The sequence below is a fragment of the Orycteropus afer genome, unplaced genomic scaffold, assembly GCF_000298275.1.
Source record: "Orycteropus afer afer isolate SDZICR_OR568_19922 unplaced genomic scaffold, OryAfe1.0 scaffold00217, whole genome shotgun sequence".
Taxonomy (NCBI): domain Eukaryota; kingdom Metazoa; phylum Chordata; class Mammalia; order Tubulidentata; family Orycteropodidae; genus Orycteropus; species Orycteropus afer.
The window spans coordinates 465,794-488,741 of record NW_006921804.1 but is presented as its reverse complement, the minus strand read 5'-3'; the positions used below and the strand labels follow the sequence as shown (position 1 = coordinate 488,741).

At 42.2% G+C, this 22,948-nt stretch overlaps 1 protein-coding gene and 1 pseudogene across 1 annotated transcript; both read right to left on the bottom strand.

Annotated features, from left to right (window-relative positions):
* Nucleotides 1-632: 632 nt before the first annotated feature.
* Nucleotides 633-12,854, bottom strand: LOC103203423 (ETS translocation variant 3). The gene is made up of 4 exons (XM_007948415.2): nt 12,806-12,854; nt 11,961-12,198; nt 10,572-10,687; nt 633-1,774 (listed from the first exon to the last, which is right to left on the bottom strand). The coding sequence occupies exons 1-4, from the start codon at nt 12,849-12,851 to the stop codon at nt 633-635; spliced, it is 1,542 nt and encodes a 513-aa protein (XP_007946606.1). The 5' UTR covers nt 12,852-12,854.
* Nucleotides 12,855-15,275: 2,421 nt separating this feature from the next.
* Nucleotides 15,276-22,948, bottom strand: part of LOC122150734 — a 132,396-nt pseudogene continuing 124,723 nt past the window's right edge.

The following is a 22,948-nucleotide window of genomic DNA, read 5'->3' as shown; positions in this document are numbered from 1 at the left end:
TTTTTTTGAAGGGAAAGAAAAAAATGCCAACCAACAACAAAGGGAAAGAAAGAAAAAGAGCAATATTTGAATAACCTCTCCTTCCCCCAAGTAAGACTGAGATTATCTTATTCCTCCCTTGAAATAAAGAACATTTCAGGCAGAATACTTATTAATAATGGTGTCTCAATGCTCAATCTTCCAACTATGCTCTCTTCTATGTATGTCTCTCAGAACAAAAAGAGAAAAATAAATTCACTGATGGCTTTCCATATATAAATATAATAGAAATGACAAGCGTCTAGAACCTGAACTATCATGGGACCAAAAAGTGTCTTGGCCCTTTAGGAGTTTCCTTGTCATAAAGTATAGGCCTCAACAGGAAATGGAGGCTCCTCCTCCTTTCAGTTCAATACCCTCCCCATGTCCTACTCACCAGGAAAAAAGTGTGTTCATCTCCCACCTAATTTACAACTGAAGATACCCCATCCCATCCCCCAAAACATAAAAATACAAGTCTATGCCCCTAGAATGATCAAACCAGTCTAACTCCCACCCTCCCTCCCTCCCCACCCCCTGCCCTGAAATCTTGCTACATAAATACATGTATGTATTTGATTATAGTATAAACAGCTTCCAATCCACTTCCAGTTCTAGGCATCAGCAGCTGCTGCTGCCAAGCCCCGGGGTCCTGACCCATTCCAGAGGAATTTGCCATTCTTACTCAGCTCTCGGGCTTCTGGGTCGTCATTCCAACGTCGCTTCAACCGAAGCTTGGGGGGCATCAGGGCATCTTCTTTCTTCTCAGGTGCACTGGGCTCTTTGCTAGGCCTGTCCTCACTGTCTTCAGTAACATCTAGGGGTTCTTCACTGGGAGTGCTACTGGGTACAGAGGGCCAGACGGGTGGTGCAGCTGGGCGGGCAAAGACGGTGCTTTTCTCCTTTTCCATGGTCCTGCTTGGCACAGCCCCCTTATCTTCAGTGTGTTCCTCCTTTTCTCGTGTGGACTGCCTGAGACTCTCTGGATCTTTGTCAGAGGCAGGCTCCACCTTAATTCTTGGGGGGATAGGGGCTGCAGTGGGAGCACTGACAGGTGCTGACTCTTCACTGCTTTCGACCCTCTCTCGGTTTTTCCGCCCAACTGGTGGTGGCTGCAGCTTGATAGAAAACTGAGTTGAATCCTCAGGATGCATTTGGCACTGCAGGGGTGGAACCATAAGCCCTGGGTAACGGGGAAAAGTCCGGGGACTCAGGTGGTAGTTGAACACAGAACAGGCTTGCGAATGAAGGTAGTGTTTCATTTCCTCAGGGTTGAAGGAGAAGCAGCTGCTGCTGGTGAAGGGGCTCAGGCCTGGTGATGGACTATAGGAGAAGATGGTGGGAGTCAGAGAGAGTGCTGGTGAAATGGGGACATTAAGGACACCTCCACGGCCAGGGATTGGAGAGACAGCGAAGGGGCTGTGGGGGTCATGGTACATCCCCGGCCTGGTGAACAGAGGAAGCATGATGTCAGGCTTGCGTTTCTGATGGCCAATCCCTCCTCCACTGACAGCATTCCGGGAGGACATAAGATCCACGCCCCGGCGCCAGTCAGTGGCTGAGCCATCCTCCAGCTCTGAAAGCTCCGCCTTTCTGTCAGTGCCATCACTCAAAGACTCCTGGCCAGAAGTAGCTAGGGAGCTAGCAGAGAACCGCCCTGGCTGCACATCATTAGTTGGTGAATGGGTATCCAGAGGTGGGAAATGGAACCGAGAGGAAGCTGTTGGCACTGGTGGTGCACTCTGGGGAACCACACCTGTGACGGTGTAAAGGAGAAAAGGCCACATTAGTGGTCTGGCCATTCACTAGCATCATTTTTACATATGCTAAGTAAGTGCAAAATGTTTGGTAGCAAAAGGAAACAAGCAGTCCAGCTGGGATGAATCCCACAATTCTCTACCTTCCTCCTAGTAACTACTCTTCAGCATCCTCTATTCACTTTAGTGATCACCTTTCTTTAGCCTCTTACTCATTTTATTGCCTTTAAAATATTCACATCTACTTGTTACCTATAGTCTAAAACATAAGAGACTTTTTCGTTTATAACTGTATTCCCAGCAGTTCCGGGCTTAATAATTAGTAGTTACTCAATAGTTAATAGTTGAATGAATGAACAGGAAAAGAGGCTTCTCCTTTTCAACCTCTAAGTACTCAATTACTTTGCAATTTTCAACCTTGTCTATAAAGGAAACAAACAAAAACAAAGAAACAAAACTGGCAATAGTATGTATATAAAGCAATGTACTAAAATACCCAAAGATCTTGTATCTCACATATATAAACATGGACAAGACTATATGTTAATAAAAATGGATTAGGAAAAAAAAACTATGTTTCTTAAAGACCTTATGATGTATCATTTCTGATATACAAATCATTATTTCACAGAGGTTTAAACTGAAAATATTTAAAAATCTCTCCAAGCACTATTTCTTTAACAAATTCTATGTAACGATCCCATCCTGCTTTTAAGAACTGAAGAGGCTAGGAGAAAATCCAGGACCTACTATTCCCTTGCCCAAATTTGCTTGCTAGAATTTGAAGTTGGCAAGTGGAAACCAACACTGTGGTAAGTATGTCACCCTCAGAGTTTCACAAGTTCTCAACTCGCCTAAAAGGTCCTTCTGATAAAGAAGGCATGAGAAATGTATGCCATCTGAGGCCACAGGGATCTTGGGACGTGTGGGTAGCTTCTATCAGTGACACTCTGACACAGAGCTAAGGGAGAAGGAAAAAAAGGAAATAGGAAAAACCAAAACAAGTTACAGAAATCTAGGAGCAGAAATACAAAAAGGTGCATATGATGTGGTGTGGTTAGGAATCACTCTCAATCAACTGCCTTCCTCTATTCTTGATAAAATGGAGTCATCCTCAGATATGACCCTGGAAATGGCTGGTATTGACAAACTGTAGTTTTCTAGGCACATGTGACTGAGTAATAACAATGAACCAGAACAGCATTTTCCAAACTGGTGTTCCAAAGAAAGCTGTCCTTTAGGACTTAATTTTTTTTTTTTAGGCCACAGAGGTCTGTTTAAATCTTACAGTTAGGAAAAAATAGCTAAATGACTTTTTATATGATTTGAGTAGAGCCAAGAGGGTCTCAAGCCAAGTGTTTCATCCACCAGCCTATTACAGTGGCTGAAATGCTACTTTTTTTGGGTTCTTTTGGATCATGACTTCATAGTAAGAGTACAGCTATTCAAAAACAAAAACTAGTTCTATGTATTCTGAAGAAATGATTAGGTATAATAGAAAAGGGGTCCTGTATCCTACACAACTAAGAAATGCTTGGTTATACAGGCTTTTTTTTTTTGTTTGTTTTTGACTAGAGATCTCTCATTTTCCAAATGTCTTGAAAAGGAACAATGGAAGGCAAGATACAGGAGCAATGTGGGGAAGGTAGCATTCTGGTCCCTTTACCTCTAATTAACTAGAGCGGCCCTACTTTTATTTGTTGAGATATCAAGTCTAAGATTTTCTTTTCAGGACAGAAACTGTTACTAAAAGAAAAAAAAAATTCTGAATACCACTCCTTTGGAAGACTACCTCCATGGAGCTACTATGAAATCTGAGTAGAGTTAGAAAATCTGGTTTGAATCTCAGTTCTGGTACTTTCTATCTTGTGGCTTGGTATAGGTCACAAGCTAGGTAAGTTTTTACCCCCTCTAGCAAAATGGAAAAAAATAATGGCTTTGTCTAGGTTCAAATCCTGGTCCCAAAACTTACTAACTGGGACTTCAGACACTTACCAGATGTGTGTTTCCTTACCTGTAAAATGGGCATAATAACAGGACCAATCCTTATGTTATGAGGATTAAAGGAGTTTTATAATAGTAATTGGCACATGGCAAACTATATGTATTTGTTAAAAATAAATAAATATTTTAGTAAATAATAATCTTCAGAGTTCAAATATAAAAATTTGAAAAAGTTTGTTACTTGAATGTTGTTGTTGTTATGTGCCATAGAGTCGGCCCCGACTCACAGCGACCCCTCCTTGGGTTTCTGAGGCAGTATCACTACGGAAGTAGATTGCCTAACCTTCCTTCTGAGGAGTGGCTAGTGGGTTTGAACCTCCAGCCTTCTGGTTAGCAGTCAAGTGCCTTAGGCACTATGCTACCAGAGCTCCTTGTTACTTGAATAGAGGACTATATATTAGATAATAAGATTAGAGCAATGTTAAACTTCCTGGGTGTGATAATGGTATTGTGGCTATGGAGGAGAACGTCCTTGTTCTGGGGAGTTACATGCGGAGGTACACTGAAGTGAAGTGTCAAATGTCCGCAACTTAATCTCAAAAGATTTAAAAAGTATGTAAAAGTACAAACAGATAAAGCAATGTGCAAAAATGCTAATGATTAGTGAATCTGGAAAGGATATATAGTTACTTTTGTTTTTTCCAATTTTTCTTTAGGTTTCAAATTCTTTAAAAAAAAAAAAAAAAAAAAAAATCCTAGGGGGACAGGAGTGGGAGCCAGAGAGTGAGAATTCTCAAGTTCATCCTTAACTGCCTCTATTCTCTGACAAGTAATCATTTTACCAGTGTCATCTATAGCTTTCCAATGTCTCTTAAAGCAAATACAATATTAAAATATATTTAATAATGTATTTTATAGGACACTTCTAATGAGAAAATGAGGTACTACTGTTAAGTACAAGTGCTTTCAACATTATCCAAATGTCAGTAGTCTACCTTGAACTGTTAACAGTGAGTAGGATGGAGGTGGGGAGAGAAAAGAGAACATTCACTTTACTTTCTACACAGCTATATTATTTGGCTATGTTACAATCAGCATGTATTACTTTCATTTTTAAAACTGTATCAATCTAGACATGATCCCCTGGCTTCTAGGACCAAAATCTAAGCACCACTACTTCTTAGTGTTTATCATATTCCCTACTGTATTAAACCACATATATCTAACCTTTCCTGCTAAATTGTAAGTTTCTTGTGGAAAAGAACTCCGTAATTTTTTTTTCTTCTAGGGCTTAACATGTTATCATTAAACAAATGAAGGACTCCAATCTCTGGGAGGAATGTCCCATGTTCCATCTATTTAAAACAAGCCATATATATATATACATACACATACATACACATAAATTTAGCTGTTGATAGCTAACTCTCCCAGAAATTGTTGCATAAGAAACAATGTCTATCAATAGTAGCTGTATTCAACCCACCCTACAATCTTTTACTCTGCTGTCCTCCACCTGTGATTTTATCATTTATAAAATGTGGACATCAAGACATATACGTTTGACTTCCAGTATGATGGAGGAATAGGCAGACAAGTGACACAGACCCTCTTCAACAAAGAAAAGAAAAACCAATTGACAGAGATACAGAAGATAATCCTGGAGCCCTGAGCTTTGAAAGAACTATACAGAAGTGGATTAGGCACCAACTAGTGGAAAAACCTGAACAAAAACAGTGAGTACAGAGATAGCTGGATCTGCAGACTGTCAGCTACCCTGACGGGACCAACAGCCTGAATATTTCCAAGTGGTGTTGGGACCTGAGAATTGACCTAAAGACCTGCCCTGGTCACCAAAGGCTGCAGGGACGACTGTGCTGGTGGCCTATGACTAGGAAGGGAAACAGTAAGGAGGGAGACAACCTGAGCTATTAACTTTCCGTTGTCCAGAGGGCACAGCCATTTTGATTGTTTACACGTGGCAGGTATTTTGAATATTTAAAGTGATCGAGGGCAAAGCCATGTTGAATGTTTGTAAGTGCCAGACATTTTGCATATTTAAAGTGACGAAGGGTACAGCCATTTTGAATGTTTACAAGCGGTGGCCATTTTAGATATTTAAAGTGACCGAGGGTGCAGCCATTTTTAATCTTTACAAGTGGCAACCATTTTGAATTTTAAAGTGATAGCATTCTCATTTGGATACCAGTGACCTAAGAATAGGCTCTGTCTGCCAAGGTTGGCAGGCACATACAAGAGGCTGACAACAGGAAAGGAGACAGGTGGTAAGTGTGTAAGTGCTGTCAACTAGTGAAGAGAGGAGCACAGCATAGTACCCTGCTTACGTAGATAACATACAAAGAAAACAAAAATCATTGGCAAGTCACTCCAACATATAATCACCAATTAAATATAAACACAAAAACATCATAATGCTTCAGAGACAACAGAACATCACAATCCACACAAAGAAGCAAGATAAAGCTGGAGAAACAAGGGACCAGGATACATTGAAAGGCAAAGGAGTAGAATTAATGCAATAGAAGAGAGAATTAATGAGATTGAAGATAAATACCTCAATACTTCTTTGGAAAGGGATCAATCAGAAAAAAGATCAAAGTAAAATGAAGAAAGCCTAAGGTTCACGTGGGATACCATCAAAAGGAATAACCTACATGTCACTGGAATTCCAGAACAAGAAGAGAAAGATAAAACCACTGAGAAAATCATCCAAGATTTGTTGGAAAAGAACTTCCCCGATATGATGAAAGATGTGAATATATCCATTCAGGAAGTCCAATGAACTCCAAACAGGATAGACCCCAAAAGAAAATCACCAAGACACATCATCATCAAACTCACCAAAACCAAAGACAAAGAAAGAATCCTGAGAGCAGCATGGGAAAAATGAAGTTACCTACAAGGGACAACCAATAAGACTAAGCTTGGATTTCACGGCAGAAACCATGCAGGTGAGAAGGTAATAAAAGAGAAAAATTTCCAACCAAGAATTATATACCCAGCAAAGCTGTCTCTCAAATATGACGGTGAAATTAGGACTTTTCTAGATAAGCAGAAAATAAGGGAATTTGTTTAAACTACACCAATCTTACAAGAGATGCTAATGGGAATCCTTTGGACAGAGAAGCAACAGCCAACAACTACTGAGCATTTACGCACATGATGACATAACCCAGAAACCAACCCAGCTATGAAGTATCCAAAGTATATAAGCCTACAAGATTGTAAACAGGGAACCAGAGACATCAACTGACAAATGAGGACAACTACAAACCAAAAAGAGGGAAAAAACTGTCATTACAAAACTTCTAGATGGTAGGGATGTCAAGACAACTATAGGATAGAACGGGAAGAAAACTATAAATCACAGGGCAACCTCGAAGAATAATGATAAGCAAATACTAAAACAATAGCAACAAAGGAAGTGATAACATGATTCATAAACAAAACAAGCTCAGCATAGAAAATTATATAGAACAAAGAAATCTACACCACAAAAAAGCACATAACCAAAATGATAGCAACAAATTCATATTTCCGATAATTACGTATCTGGCAAGAGACTTATCTCTAAGATTTATAGAAAACTCCAACACCTCAGCACCAAAAGAATTAACAATTCAATTGAAAAGTGGGCAGAAGATGTGAATAGACACTTCACCATGGGGGATATTCAGGTGACCAGCTAATACATGAAGAGATGCTCACAATCATTGGCCATCAGAGAAATGCAAATCAAAACAGTAAGATACCGTCTTACCCCACCACTGATGGCAAGGTTCAAGACAGAAATTAACAGGGATGTGGAGAGACTGGGACTCTCATACACTGCTTGTGGGACTGGGAAGTGATACAACCACTGTGGAAAGCAATATGGCAATTCCTCAGAAAGCTGGAATTGGAGATAATATTTGACCCAGCAATCCCATCAATGGATATATATCCTAGAGAGGTGAGAACCAGGATAGGAACAGATATCTGCATAGTCATGTTCATTGCAGCACTATTTATAATAGCAAAAAGATGGAAACAACCTATGTGCCCATCAACGAAGAGTGGATGACCAAAAGAATAATGTAGAGCCTGCAAAACACCGCATAATATGGATGAACTTGGAGAACATTACGCTGAGTGAAAATAAGTCAATCACAGAAGGACAAATACAGTTTTAGTTCCTTGTTGTGGAGGGTCAAGGCCCGGTTTGTCTCTGGCCGGCACATTTCTTTGTTGGTTGCCAGGGGTGGAAGGGGAGGGAAGGGAACACTGCAAAAAAAAACCCAGCATCAACCCATGTCACTTTAGTTTTGCGTATTTCACTGTACATAAATTATATTTCAATAAAATGCATTAACAAAAAAAAAAGTTAAAAAAAAAAAAGACATACAGTTTTACAAGGCTAGGAAGTTGAACAGTAACTCACAAAAACACTAAGGAGAAGTTAAGTAAATGTTACATTTCTTTGTCTTCAAAAACATTAACCTAAAGTGTATGCACAGTTAAACAGAACACCAATTTGCTCTGTAACCTTGTACTCAAATTATAATAAGAAGATTAAAAAAGTTAAACAATTGGCCTATCTGGGCAAAAGTTCTCTATAAACCTAAGAGTTCCAGTTCTTTATAGTTATCTGTAGGGAGCTCTGGTAGCATAGTGCGTAAGACACTTGCCTGCTAACCAGACGGCTGGCAGTTCAAACCCACCAGCCACTCCTCGGAAGGAAGGCTGGGCAATCCTACTTCCGTAGTGATAGTAGTGATACTGCCTCGGAAACCCAAGGAGGGGTCGCTATGAGTCAGTAGTGATACTGCCTCGGAAACCCAAGGAGGGGTCACTATGAGTCGGGCCGACTCGACGGCACATAACAACAACAATAGTTATCTGTACTTGGGAAATAAACAACCAAGGAGTGTGCCCAAAGAAATGTAAACTGTTTTGCTTTTCCTTTGACTTTTTCATTAAAATCTTGAGCTTGGTCAAGGATTCAGGCAGAATAAGTTGCACTGGCCACTACTGTTAAATTTCCACAATGGGAATCTTCAGGATGAGGAACCATATTTCACTGCCTTTGAAAACCATCTTACTCCCAAGGGCTGATGACATACATTCCTGGTCCAAGTGGCTAGACTTCTAGGTTTTGACAAAAACAGGTCAAAGACAGAACAAGACCAGTGGAGCTTTTCTTGGTGTGTATGTGTGGTGTATGGAACACCAATACAGTCTTCAAAATTGCTGGTATGTCCATCTAGAATCCCCATCCCTCTCCCAGGTGCACAGGGAGGTGGCAAGAGTGAGAAATAGAGGAAACAAGATTCCAGTGGCTAGAACAGGTTTGATTTCCTAATGCCTCTCCCCGAGGCACAAGGAAAGAAAACAGGTTGTAATTAGAGAGATGCATTCCAATACCACTTTTTTTTTTTTTTTTTTAAATGCATGCCCCAGGGACAGGAGGGAGTGGCTACAGAAGGAAAGATGGAACTGTAATGATAGCAGAGTCAAGCTAAAACTGCCCTAACTTGTTGTGTGTAGTAATTACATATCTGCAATGGATCTCAGCATTATATTCTCTCAGCCACACCCCCACTCTAATTTTTCAGGTTTCTTCCAATTTTTCTCAGAGACGTTTTATTACACCAGAATCAAGATTGGCTTTCTTTGCTTAACACACAGTGTAACAGACAGATATTGATAGATGGACCAGAAAATAGTTAAATACAATCGCACAAATCATCTGAATATGACTCGCATTAAAAAAGGAAACAAAAAACCTTGCCAAGAGACTGTCTTCTGCATCCAGAGAGACAGACATAAAATCTCTATGAAGAGTTGTGATGGAAAGCTGTAACCCAGAGAGCCTAGAGGGGAAGCCCTGCTGTACTTAAGGGAGAGGTCAAGTAACCCCAGAGCCTTGTTCTCTGAGGACTTGTTGGTGCAGATCAAAGACATTGCTTTTCACTGCAAACACGTGAACCTCTCGTCCTCTGATCAAGGATGCTGTGGTTTTGATGCTATTCACTTGATAAGGGAGAGGTGGTAGTTTCATAGAAAATCGGAAGTGTTTGTAGAAACAGGTTCCCGTGTATGAAAGTCACTGAGCAAGGTGTTAAAATTGAGTCCTGAGCTTCAAGATCAACACAGACCTATGGAACATCATTCTCAAAGAGAACAGTATAATATCAAAGAAGTTATGAATAATATGCAGAAAAGGGAACCAAAAAACAATTAAATTATGTCTTCATAATACATAGATTGTTGTTGTTGTGTGCCATCGAGTCGGCCCTGACTCATAAGCAAGCCCTCCTTGGGTTGCCGAGGCAGTATCACTACGGAAGTAGATTGCCCAGCCTTCCTTTCAAGGAGTGGCTGGTGGGTTTGAACCGCCAGCCTTCTGGTTAGCAGTCACGTGCCTTAGGCACTATACCAGAGCTCCCATGCATAGATTATGACTCCCCTTTTTGAGATGAAGGGAGCTCTAGTGGCGTAGTGCCTAAGGTGTTTGACTGCTAACCAGAAGGCTGGCAATTCAAACCCACCACCCACTCCTTGGAAGGAAGATTGGGCAATCCACTTCCCTAGAGACACTGCCTCGGAAACCCAAAGAGGGGTCGCTATGAATTGGGACTGACTTGATGGCCTTGAGTTTGGTTTGGTTGGTTTTTTGAGATGAATGGGAAACTTGAGCAAGAATGTTGAGGCAATCCAAGGGATCATGTTACTTAATGTTTGTATAATCCTCTTAAACGTGCTGGTCTTAGACTTAGGTTTTTAATATATATTTTTTTTTTCACTCAAAATTGATTCCCTATCAAGACAGTTTACTAGTTTACATCTTACCACTTGACCGAATGTTGATGAATGGGTAGTTGGGCATCACCAGCTTGTTGAAGTTAAATTTATAAGTAAACCTTTTGCCTTTTGTTTTATGAAGGATCCTCTTGTTATAATAGTATCTGTAAAAAGAGGAATGCATAGTAATTTATCTGCTAGTTACTGACAGTTGTTGATACACACAGGTAACCACTAAGACCAATAATTCCTGCTCTAAGTATAAAAACATCACTAACATTCTTTTGTACCTGGCCCTCAGGTCAGGATTGGGAGATCTAACAGCTTTCTTTTCGAATTAAATTTTCAATTAAGTGTGGCTAGCATTTTACAAAGACAATCTCACTTTAAGAATCTGATCATCTATCCTAGCCCCAGTCACCTTTCATCTTCACCTCTCTACAATTCTATAGTCTATTTCCTTCCTGTTCCCAGTGTATGTTACTAACTGCCAAGTTTCTCTTTTCTGCCTTGCCCAGGTGGGGGTAGACAAGTCTCTTGAGAGATCTGATGTGGTAGTTCTTTAGGTCTAAGCTCAAGGCATATACAAAGGAATGTAGAAGTGTTTTATGGTGGCAGGTCAAACAGTCTACCCTGATCTGGAAAGAAACAGCCCACTTAGCTGCTTCACCTTCACAGGCTCAAAGGGATGTAAATGGCACCAGCAAAGCTGCTGGCCAAATTTTACATCCAGGGTCACTAAGACTAAAGCCAGGCAAAGGAACATCAAGATAACTAGAATCTTTAACCTCGTATCTAGTTGTACAGGTCACAAACAGCTTTCTGGCCTGTAGAGGATAAAGGCTTATAAACTTTAACAACTGAAAAAGGGAAAGAAGAAATTGAGAAAGCTTATAGGGATCAACTGCTACACATGCTGGAGGGTTAACAACCAAGCAACCTATGGACTAACAACTGAGTCCACAGATAATAGTTCCTGAATAGCTAGGTCACTGCCATTCAGTGAGATGACTGTCAGTCCTCCTGTGTGCTTTCTTCACTCTTTTTCTAGTTTCTTCCAGGGAGCCTAAAGAAGAAAATTCTAATAGACTCCCAACATGGAGGTCTACACCTGTCCTCTGGATTATTAATGAGCTCCAATCCAAAATTCGCCATGCACTCTTGCTCACTACAGAGAAGAATCAGCTGTCTGTCAGGATCCAGTGCCAACCATGTTGAAAATACCCACTACATACAACCAAAGATATGCCTTTTCTTCTTCCATGCCTATACTCCTCAGATTCAATAGCTCCTCTACTTCCACTTAAAAGCTACATATTATTCACTTAGATAGTGTAGACTCTTATCACCTGATATACATTTTATCTAACATTCACCAAACTGTTTAGTCTCCTTCCAATCTGTTAACACCAGGAATTTGGGAATTCTTTCCCTTACCTGAGGGCCCGGCTCAGCTTGTCATAATTCATCTGTGGTTTGCATTTCCTACGGCCCCAGAGGCGGGCCACCTCATCTGGGTCCTTGATGACAAACTCCCCGTATTCTCCCTGCTGCCAGGCAATGACATGGCGGAACTCCTCCTTCTGCAGCAGCTCAAGGATGAAGTGCCACAGCTGGATCTGCCGGGAGCCTGGGGACGATTCTGTTTTGTAGGCCCAGTCAGGAAACTGATATCCTTTAATGTGAAAAGGGCACAATCAAGGTAGTCAGGAGGTAGGCACATACATACCAGTATTCCTACTTCACATTCCATTACTCAGAATCTCTAGAGTGCTTTGCAAACATGCCATCAACACTCTTTCAGTCTACTGGAGCTAACCACAACAGTGGTGAGGAAAACACAGAGAAGTTACCTATTCTTCTGGCAGTTGTTAAACCTGACAGAGTTGGGCAGCAGCACTCAAGTGTCCTATCTAATCTCTTACCTTTTCATGTATTGCTGAAGTCCACACCTACTTTCTACCAGGGCATGAAAGTTCCAAAAGGAACAAACAGGAAAGGGAAACTAGTATTTCAGGAAAATAAAGAAGAATACTCCTTACCCCAAAGTTGGAATTGTGGCTCTAAAAGAAAAGAATCTCTCAAGTTTGGGACAAGGGTGTGGTGATCAGACATATTAAATATACATTCACAGTAAACAAGCTACAACTGTCCTAGCTGTATCTACCCAATTAAGAGGCTGTCAGTCATGACTTGGCACTGGTGAACAGAACCCAAGTAGAGAGGACAGGAACCACTGAGGAACATTCTAAGCATATCAGAGATGATTAACTTCTGCTCACCTCCACCTCCTTCTGGCTTTTCCACGATGCTACAGCCTGCTTTCATTTTCACCCTCCTGCTAAAAGACACAAACCATAACAATTTTAAGATGTTATTCATTATCCTCCCAAGGTTTTCTGGCACAACCTTTTCCCAATCATATTTTCCCTTATCTTTCTTTCCTTATGCAACCTTCCGTTTTTCAAACATGTCACCTCTAAACTGCTAATCCCAAATCATCAAATGATGGTCCTCAGGTCATCAGCTTCAAAAGTCCTAATTATCTCTCACCTGACTTTACACCACAAACTGTAAACACTGTCTTTAATATTTACTTTCTTCCTCTTGACTAGCTCTTCAAATGTAAAAAATGGAAGGCTATAGTAAAACGGGTCCAAAAAAGCAGCCAAAACAAGTCAAACAGTTTGTCTTCTATTACTAGACAGGCCCAGATGCCAAGATACACAAGTCTGAGTTCACTCAGTTGTACCAGTTTAAAAAAGGGTGAAGAAAAATCCAAATCCATGTGATTCTCACTCAAGAACGAACATCTGATTTTGATTTATTTTACTGAATTATGTGTGATGGGAGAAGAAAAACCCCTTCCAGTCAGAAACTACCCCCTCCCCCTTGAAAAATACCCAGGATACAGGAAGTAAACACACCATATGTACAGTCACTCTACTAGAAACATAGACACTCCCAAAATCTTTCTGAGAAAAAATTGATTTTCCCCCATTAACAAGAAAATTAAAAAAAAAAAAAACAAACAACACAACAAAACGTTGCAGACAGTCTTCTGTCCAGGAAGTGGAGGGAGTCTTGCTGCAATCTGAATTTATTTCATCCAGATTTACAATTCTCAATAAATGTCCTGTTCCCAGCAGCACAGCACTTTGTCCAATTCCTTAACAAAAAGGAGGGAGAGGTGAAACTGTGTGCGTGTGTGTATGTGTGTGTGTGGAGATGGGGACAGGAGAGGGCAGATCTACCCACATTGTTCCATAGGGTGTGTGCTAGGCCCTCAGCACCCACATTAGCAGGAATCTGGAGAGAATGTAGGTGCCTCAGTGGCCCCAGGGTAGGGTGGGGAAAAATTCCTAATCTTGGAAATTTCACCTAATTTAGGATTCCTTTTGATCTTTTTTTTTTTTTTTTTTTCCCACCATACACTTTAAACAGACCAGCAAGTTTCAATCTGTAAAACTACAGGGGGAGGCCAGGCCGAAACAAGTATACTAAAGAAATGAAAACACACACACACACACACACACACACACGATATATAATAATGAGGCCCAAGAGCCGAGGCAGAAGCTTCCGTTCTTGGCTGCTCCCATCTCAGTGAGAATGAAGGAGGAAAAACACTAATTTCCCCACCGCTCCGGGAAGCTGCCCTGGACTTAACTCCTAGATTGCTCTGTTGGATCACGGGGCATTTATTCTGCCACAGGAATGCCTTTCAACCATCACGACTCTGGGGTCCAAACCCCACTACAACGATGACCGACCTGCTTAAGAACCCTTAACACCCTACCTCCTCGATTTTCCTCACATAGGGCTCTCCACCTAGGAGCTCGGAAGCGCCTCTGCATGCCTTTAAGAAATTTACTCTGAGGACATTAGGTTGAAGTAGGACCACTAGTCTTTAACTCTGCAAACTCCAGGCCCCTTGCCTTTCCTCAGATCGCGACCATTCACCGAACAGTGAGGCACGTACATTCTGAAGCTTCTGTGCCTCCGCTGTAGCTCCTGGTCCCACCTTACGCTGCCCTCAGAGTTCCCTTTCCCTTCGCGTTCGGGCCGGGCCTCCCTCACTCCTGGCCTCGGAGCTCCGTTGAGCTACAGCACGAACGCAGCCCTAGGTCCGCGTCGCCCCTCAGACTGGGGCCCCCCCTTTCTTCCCCCGCCCCCCGCGCAGGGTGAGGCCCGGCTGGCTTAGTACGCGGCCAGCAGGCGGCTCCAACCTCAGCGACGCAGACCCCGCTGAGGTCCGCGAGGCTGGCACGGAGGAACCGGGAGGCGGCCGCGAGACGTGGACTCACCTCTCCCCAGCACGGTCCGTCTTCGGTCCGGTCTCCTCCGCGGCGTCTCCGGCTCCTCCTCATCCACCCCAGCAGGAAGTGACCTTCTCGGCTGCTTTCGTCACTTCCATCCTCAGCGGAGAGGGAGGGGGAGGAGGCGGTGCCTTCCCGCGGGTCTCCTAGCCTAGCAGTGCCGCGCCGCACCCAGCCGCGTCTCCCTTTCCTTTCTCCTTTCCGCAGACGCCAACTTCCGCCCGCACTCCGCCCCCTGGGCACGCTCCTCCCGCCGCGCATCCCGCGCATCCGCCCCGGCGCAGCGTGTGCGTCACGTTGCGGGGGCACGTTACGTACGCTCGCCTCAGGTGGCCGGTCTCATCTCTGAATGAGGGTCGGCAGGGCAGGGAGCAGTGACGCATTGAGAGAGGGCGCTAGGCGCCGCGCGGTCTCCGCGTGCCTTCCCTTCCTGCTAGGCAGCGGCGAGGCGCAGGCGGCGTGGAGTTGTGCGGCGGGGCTGAATCTGCGAAGCGAGGCGCTGGGCCGGCAGTCCCGTCTGTCGCTGGAAGAAACCCTGCACACCTCGCTGGAAAGGCTCAGGCATCGGGATAAAACCACATCCAGACCGCTAAGAGCTGGCCCTCTTTCTGCAGAAATGGGCTCTGAGACCTCCCAGGAAGAAGAGACCTCAATAGGAAGAGAGGACCCGCAGACTTCAGAGGGAGTTCCCTATCCTCTAAGAAAGGGCCTTTTCATATATTTTTAAAAGAAATCATGAAGCTTCTCTGAAGCGCGTTGCTGTGGCTGCTTGTAAATGCCGGAGAATGTGATTGCTTTTTGCCCATTTTAGTCTTAATTTGTTCCGATGTGTTGCAATTCCCCCCCTAAGTCATTCAAACACATCCCTCCTTTCTTTCTCCTCAACCTTTGTACCTCCTCAAACAATTACAAGTATTGTCTAATACATCTTTTTCTTCCTTTAAGGCTCATTAACGTCTCGAGCAGTTCAACTTTACCTTCACTCCAACCCCCCGTTATTTCTGAGTAGTGTAGAGACTTAGTTTCTCTTCAGAGACAAAAGAAAGGAGGGAGGAGTGGAGATCAGCAAAGGTTAAATAAAGAAAAAGAGTATGGAGGGGTTGCTGAAGACAGATGGAATTGATGAAGAATTGAACAACGTGAGTTATAGAGGAATAAACTTCATTTTCGACTGTTGCTGTAATACCTTTCCATCCATCAGAGAACTTGGAAACATCACCATTCCTTGTTGGAAAAGTTGGATATGCAGTTTTGGATATGCTTGCCTAGGAGCTCTGGTAGCATAGTGGCTAAGACACTTGCCTGCTAACCAGACGGCTGGCGGTTCAAACCCACCAGCCACTCCTCGGAAGGAAGGTTGGGCAATCCTACTTCCGTAGTGATACTGCCTCGGAAACCCAAGGAGGGGTCGCTATGAGTCAGGTATGACTCGATGGCACATAACAACAACAACAACTAGAGTGCCTAAGGCATCTGACTGCTAACCAGAAGAGTGACAGTTCAAACCCACCAGCCACTCCCCAGAAGGAAAGTTGGGCAATCTACTTCCATACTGATATAGCCTCGGAAACCCAATGAGGGGTCACTATGAGTTGGACCTGACTCCATGGCAGTGGGTTTATTCTCTAAGTTGTTGATAAATTAACTAGTATTGGTCCCCTCAGGGCCCAGTTGATTCACCTGTTTAAAAAAAGAAACGGTAATAGCACTTGTGATGTAAGGGCTTCTAGATTGAAAATCTTAATATGTAAGTGACTGAATTAAGAAAAATTTAATTGTAATAGAGAGAACTACCAATATCTGCAACTAGTCCACACGCTTTTTGAGTGTAGAAACTGTCAATATATCATTTGTATTTTTGGCATAGTATCCAGAACAGTGTCTTACATGTAAATGTCTGATGTTTGGTTCTTTTAAAATACTGAGTTTTAGCTAGATAATCAGTTGTAGCTAGGTCCTAATATTTTCATCAACTAGCTGTGTGACCTTGGTTAAGTTACTTAACCTCTCTGTGTCAGTACCTCATATGAAATATGAACCTAATAACCTATAGTATCTACTAAAGAGGTTGTTGTATTAGATATGTTAACACATATAGAGTGCTTGGAATAGATTGGTACAAGTCTGGAGGATCAATAGGTGTTGGCAACAATAATAATCATTATCATTAGAATCTTCAAATCCTTAACACCACCCATGCAAATCTTAATAATTGTGTCAACTCAGAAACCACCTTGACCAAGGATGAGCAGGTTCTGAAAGTCTGAAATTGTCATGGTTAGAACCAGCACTGTCACCTCCAAGGATCCTGTGTTCTACAAAGGGCCAGATATCAGAGTATATTTCTTCTGCGTATTCTTATTCACCCCAGACTCCTAGTGGTTCTCTGTTGCTTCTCTGACTAATTAGAGTCCAAAGGATGGTTAGAGTAAACACAATTAGCAGTGATAACTACCTGGCTGGAGTCTGAATCGATAAATTGAGAAATGTCTAAATAGACATTAAATGAGAAATAGCTAAACAGAATTCAACAGATTTTTTTATGTTAAGAATCTAATCATTTGCTTGAAACTCCACAGGTGAATTTAGGTTTTATGTAGCAAACTGAAAATTCTCTCACAATTAATAAATGAGCTGTGTGCTGGGAACCTTTCCTGTGGTGGTAGAAGCTGGGGAGATTGGGATGGCTAGGGACTTCTTGCCCAGTGCACCCAAAGTCCCTATCCACTATCTCTTTCACCACAGCCCTGCTGCCTTCTCCACCCACTGGAAACAGCCTTTCACAACTTGGAGATTCCTGTTCCTGAAATTGGGGAGAGCCTGAACTTTCTTAAAGTATGGGGGTGGAAACTTTAAGACACAGTCTGGGAGTCAAGACAGGTTGTAATCTCTCTTGAATATCCACTTGCTGAAAGCCCTCTTTGTTCACTGATGCTGCCCCCTCCAAAATCGCCCCCCCCACACACACTTCTGGTCCATCTCTGTAATTGTTCCGAATGCTTAGGATTAGTTTCTGTTCCAAATATTACACTTTAACTCCACTGCCCCAGCAATACAGCTTCTCCACTTCTTCTTAAATGGAAAACAGAGAAAGAAAAGACCTAAAATTTCCTTTTCTTCCAAAAAATCCTTCCTGAATTTTTGTGTATGTGCTTTGTATGTGTGTGCATTGTGTGTGGATTGTGTGTGTATGTGTGTGGATTGTGTGTGTCTTTTTTTCCTAGCTGCTGCTGCTTTACTACTCTCTTTTTCATTTATGCACTTGTATTCTCTACATCCCTAAACTTACCTACCCATGTATATGATACAAATGCTTCCTGTCTACTCTTGTAGTGAATAATTGTTCTTATTCTACCATCTGTATGTCATGTACATATTTGTTCTTCCAAGTGTGTTTGTCTTAGATTGCAGGCCCTTAGAGGTTAGAGCCACAGTTGGTAGATCCCCACAGTGCCCAGAGCAGTTCTGTGTCATTATTTGAAATGCCTAATGATGATGATTTCCTTCCCTGCTAACATATGGGCTGATGTGCTGCTAAGATTGGCTTCTTCCATGTTCTCTCAGTCTTCTCTTAAGTTTCCTCAAAAAGGATAGGTAGCCTCAAAATTTCCCCAAAGCCTGTTCTCACTGAACTTGGATTCAGATCTGAGTTTCAATCCCAGTTCTACCCTTTGTTAACTCTGTGCTGTCTGACAAGCTGCTAAGCATCTCTGAGTTCCAGCCTCCTCATCTGTAAAAACAGGACACTATTGATGTCCTTGATGGGGACAGAGTGTAATGGTGGCTGTGGAGAGCTTAGAAACTATGAAGCCCTTTATAAAGGTCAAGGATCATTATTACCCTTGTTACCATTCCCACATCTCACGCTGCTCTTGGTATCAGTAACTCAAACTTTATAGCGCTTATCACCTGATTTCAAAAACTGAGTGGATTTAATGTTTCAAACTTGGATAGGAATCTGATGGACAAAAGAATTTTGCCCTGGGAATCAGAGTTCTTGAGTTTCTCAACTGGGCACTATTTAATGAGGCCTCTTTCTTAATCTCTCTTGTGCCTCAGTTTTCTCATCCATAAAATGACTATGATTGAAACATTGAAGAAGAAAAGCACTATAACATTAAAACATTATTTATATTGGTGAAATCAATGACTGAAGGTTATGTATGAAATTGACTTAACTTCTGCTCTTTGTGACTCAGTATACTCTTCAGTAAAGTGAAAATAAATTATTGTAAGAGAATAAGCCCTGATTAAATATTGTTTAAAGAGCTCTGGTTGTGTCGTAAGGAGCTCTGGTGGTGGTGTGGGTAAGGTATTTGGCTACTAACCAGAAGGTTAGTGGTTCAAAGCCACTAACCCTCCATGGGAGGAAGATGAAGCAATCTACTTTCGTAAAGATTTAAAGCCTTGAAAACCTGTGGGGGTTGCTATGTGTCTGAATTGACTCTATGGTAGTGGGTTTTGGTGGTACAGTGGTTAACACATTTGCCTACTAACCAAAAGGTCAGTAGTTGGAACCCACAAGCTGCTCCACGGGGAAAAAATGTGGCAGGCTGCTTCTGTAAAGATTTACAGCCTTGGAACCCTTTGGGGCAGTTCTCCTCTGTCCCATAGGGTGGCTATGATTTGGAATCCACTCGATGGCAGTGGGTCTGAATGGGGTAAATATCATTTGCATTTTACCATGTTAGACTCAAGTAATGGATAAGATCTTGTGTTTTGGTTTATTTTTCCCATCCGCCAAGGTTATTGTGAGGATAGAGGAATTAATGTCAGTAACATGATTGGGGATCCCCAGATTAAAGGTTAAGTGAGTCCAAAGCAGAAGTAATTTTGCCCAAAGTTACAGCTCAGTCAGAGGAGCCGAGACTTGGCTGTTTACTTAGCAGTGACTTGGGGACTCGAGGATTCTCCCCGATTCCACGTCCACCACAGTCCACAAATACCCCCTTCATCTTATTTCCCCTTTTCGGGTCTTGGTTCCCCCCTCTGAAATTGACACAGTGGAGAGAGTAGTGAGCCATCACGTAGGAAAGAGCTCAGAGAACAGGATTAACATGAGGAAATGGCCACTTAACGTGCTATTTGACCTTTTTTTTTTTTTTTCCTGGCAGCCCAAGAGAAAGGTTCCCCAACCAAATGTTTGATTGCCAGAATTTATCCCAATGTTTAAGTGCTTGACTGCTAACCGAAAGGTTGGCAGCTCAAACCCATCCAGTTGCCCCACAAGAGAAAAACCTGGCCATCTGCTCCTGTAAAAATTAGAAACTTGTCCTCAGGTAGATTCCAAGTCATAGCCACCCTATAGGACAGAGTAGAACTGCCCCAGAGGGTTTCCAAGGCTATAAATATTTATAGAAGTAGACTGCCACATCTTTTTCCTATGGAGTGGCTAGTGGGTTTAAACCTTTCTGTTAGCAGCAGAAAACTTAACTACTTGGCCACCAGGGCTCCTTCCTGTAAAGATTGTTGTTGTTATGTGCCCTGGAGTCAACCCAACTCATAGCGACCCCTCCTTGGGTTTCCGAGGCGGTATCACTACAGAAGTAGATTGCTCAACCTTCCTTCTGAAGAGTGGCTGGTGGGTTTGAACTGCTGGCCTTCTGGTTAGCAGTCAGGTGCCTTAGGCACTACGCTACCAGAGCTTCTAGGCTAGAAAACCCTATGTGGCAATTTTACTTTGCCACATGGGGTCACTATGAGTTGAAAATCTATTTGACTGCACCTAACTCTGGTAGCATAGTGCCTAAAGCACTTGACTGCTAACCAGAAGGCCAGTGGTTCAAACCCACTAGCCACTCCCCAGAAGGAAGGTTGGGCAGTCTACTTCCGTAGTGATACTGCCTTGGAAACCCAAGGAGGGGTCACTATGAGTCTGATCCGACTTGACAGCACATAACAACAACAACAACAACAAATATTTCTCAAGGCCCACTACTTCCAGTTAATTGGAGCAGAAAGTCAACTTCTTTCTCCTGGTCTGAACCTATCTAGGATGGATTTTCCAAGGCGCCACATTTGTTCCCCACTCTAATAATAAGTGCTTGAAGCCTTGACCTGTTTATCACCAAAAACAAAAAGAAAACAAACTCTTTACTTTCTTCTGTACTATTCACTGCTCATATCCGGCTCTCATTGTATTCTCTTTATGACTGTCCACATAATTTTTCATCCTAAGATAGCAGAGACTGTCTATCTAATTCTCATTATATAATGGCCAGTAAAAATGATAATCACTGTAATAGAGACTTGGGGATCATAGTCTAACATACACCAATAAGGTTGTAGTGAATAATGGAGTGAGGCCTCAAATCAAGTTAATTAAAAGGTGATCACCTTAAGAAAAGTTTTTGCTTTAATATGTAATTGCCCACGTTTCCATGGACATGTGGAATCTTAGAGATGGAATGAATGCCAGAAGTCACTTATCCCACCCTCTCAGTCTGTACCACCCAGCTTCTGCTGACTCCTCAGAACAACAGGGAGTTCACTACTTTGCCTTACAGCCTATTCAATGTTGATTTGTTGTGAAATATATTATACCTATGAAAGAGTCCATGAAAACATGTATGTGTCAGTTGGAAGACAGCAATAAAACAAAACACCCTTGTACCAAGGCAAGAAATAGAAATCTTTTGCCCCTTCCCGATTTCACCAAGGAAGTTCAATGTTTGGATCCCCTGATTGTAGAAAGTTCTTCCTTATATAGAGCTGAAATCTGTTCCCGCAACACTTCTACCCATGACTTCTAGTTCTAGGAGATGAAGATACAATGATTAAATTTAATGTTTCTTCTGTGTGACAACCCATCAGGTATTTGAAGACAGGTACTATACCTTTTGCAATAACAAGGAGTTGTGGGAAGAAACAACCTTAGTTCCTTTCCCCTTCAAATGTACCATTAGAATCAAACCTGCAGACTTGGTCTGCCTAGCAAAGTATAGAGTGAACTTGTCCCCTCCTTTATTTTGAGTTTTTTTTTTTTTTTTTTTCAAAGATAACTCTAGATAGGATGGAGTATTTCAGAGGCCACAGTACACTGCTAAATTGATACTCAACTCCCATGGCTTTCTCATGGGGACTATTAACCCAGGTATCTTCTGTTAAGTAGTTTTTATGTCTAAATGTCAGATTTTATATGAATTCCTTTCAATGTGATTTTGTTAGTTTGAGTCTGTTCTTCATTCCAGCCTGCCCCGTCATCCTGATTTATTAGAATGGACAATATTATATAATTTATTGATAGAGAGGCTCTACTTGGAGTGCGCCTGAAAAGAACTTGTGCAGAATGCATTAAATGCACAATGGCAAACTACTCTCCATAAAATATTTTCTAAATGGTTAGGAAGTCACTGCAGGATCTTGCAGTGCCTCGTCCATTATTGTGCCTTTGATCTGCAAAATGGGTGCCTGTTAGTAGAGTTGCAGGTAATGGGATTGCAAGTAGCAGACAGCTTAGTGCATGAGACTCTGGCAGAAAGTTAAAGCCACTGTGGAAAGCAGAGAACATCAAAGTAAAGCTAGTCATTATGTTGGCAGCAGGGATAGGGGAGTGGGAGTTCACGTACAGTAGTTGGACATCATAAGGAACTGGGAATCTATCACATTTTGGCATTGACTCAGAAGGCGGAACTTCTAGATACATGTATTGCCAGGATATTTCTGTCCCAACAATAGATTATTGTAATGGGCTTGGCTAATGTGCTTGCAATACTGTGTTAAGACCAGGTTCACTAGCACAATTTTAAAAAATCACCATCATTATATTAACAGGTCTTGATTTTGCAGCAAAAATCTGGGCTGCTAATACTTTAAGGAAAGAAGAAAACCTCAAAACTTAGAAGGAAAACACCCTAGCATGCACCTCCTTCTCTTGGTTGTTAGGAAAGCACCTGGGGCACAGAGAACAGGCGCTGCAGAAACACAAACACACGCACAAGTGCCATCTTGTCCAGCTTCTCCATTATGTAGATGCTGGTTGCAGACCAAGTCCTCTCCTGCCCCTGCATGCCAGCCTGGTCCACAACAGCGCTACTTTCTCTTAATTTCCTTGTGGAAAATATTTTGCCCCAAGACTGCCCCTGAAGCCCTGAAACACTAATTGAA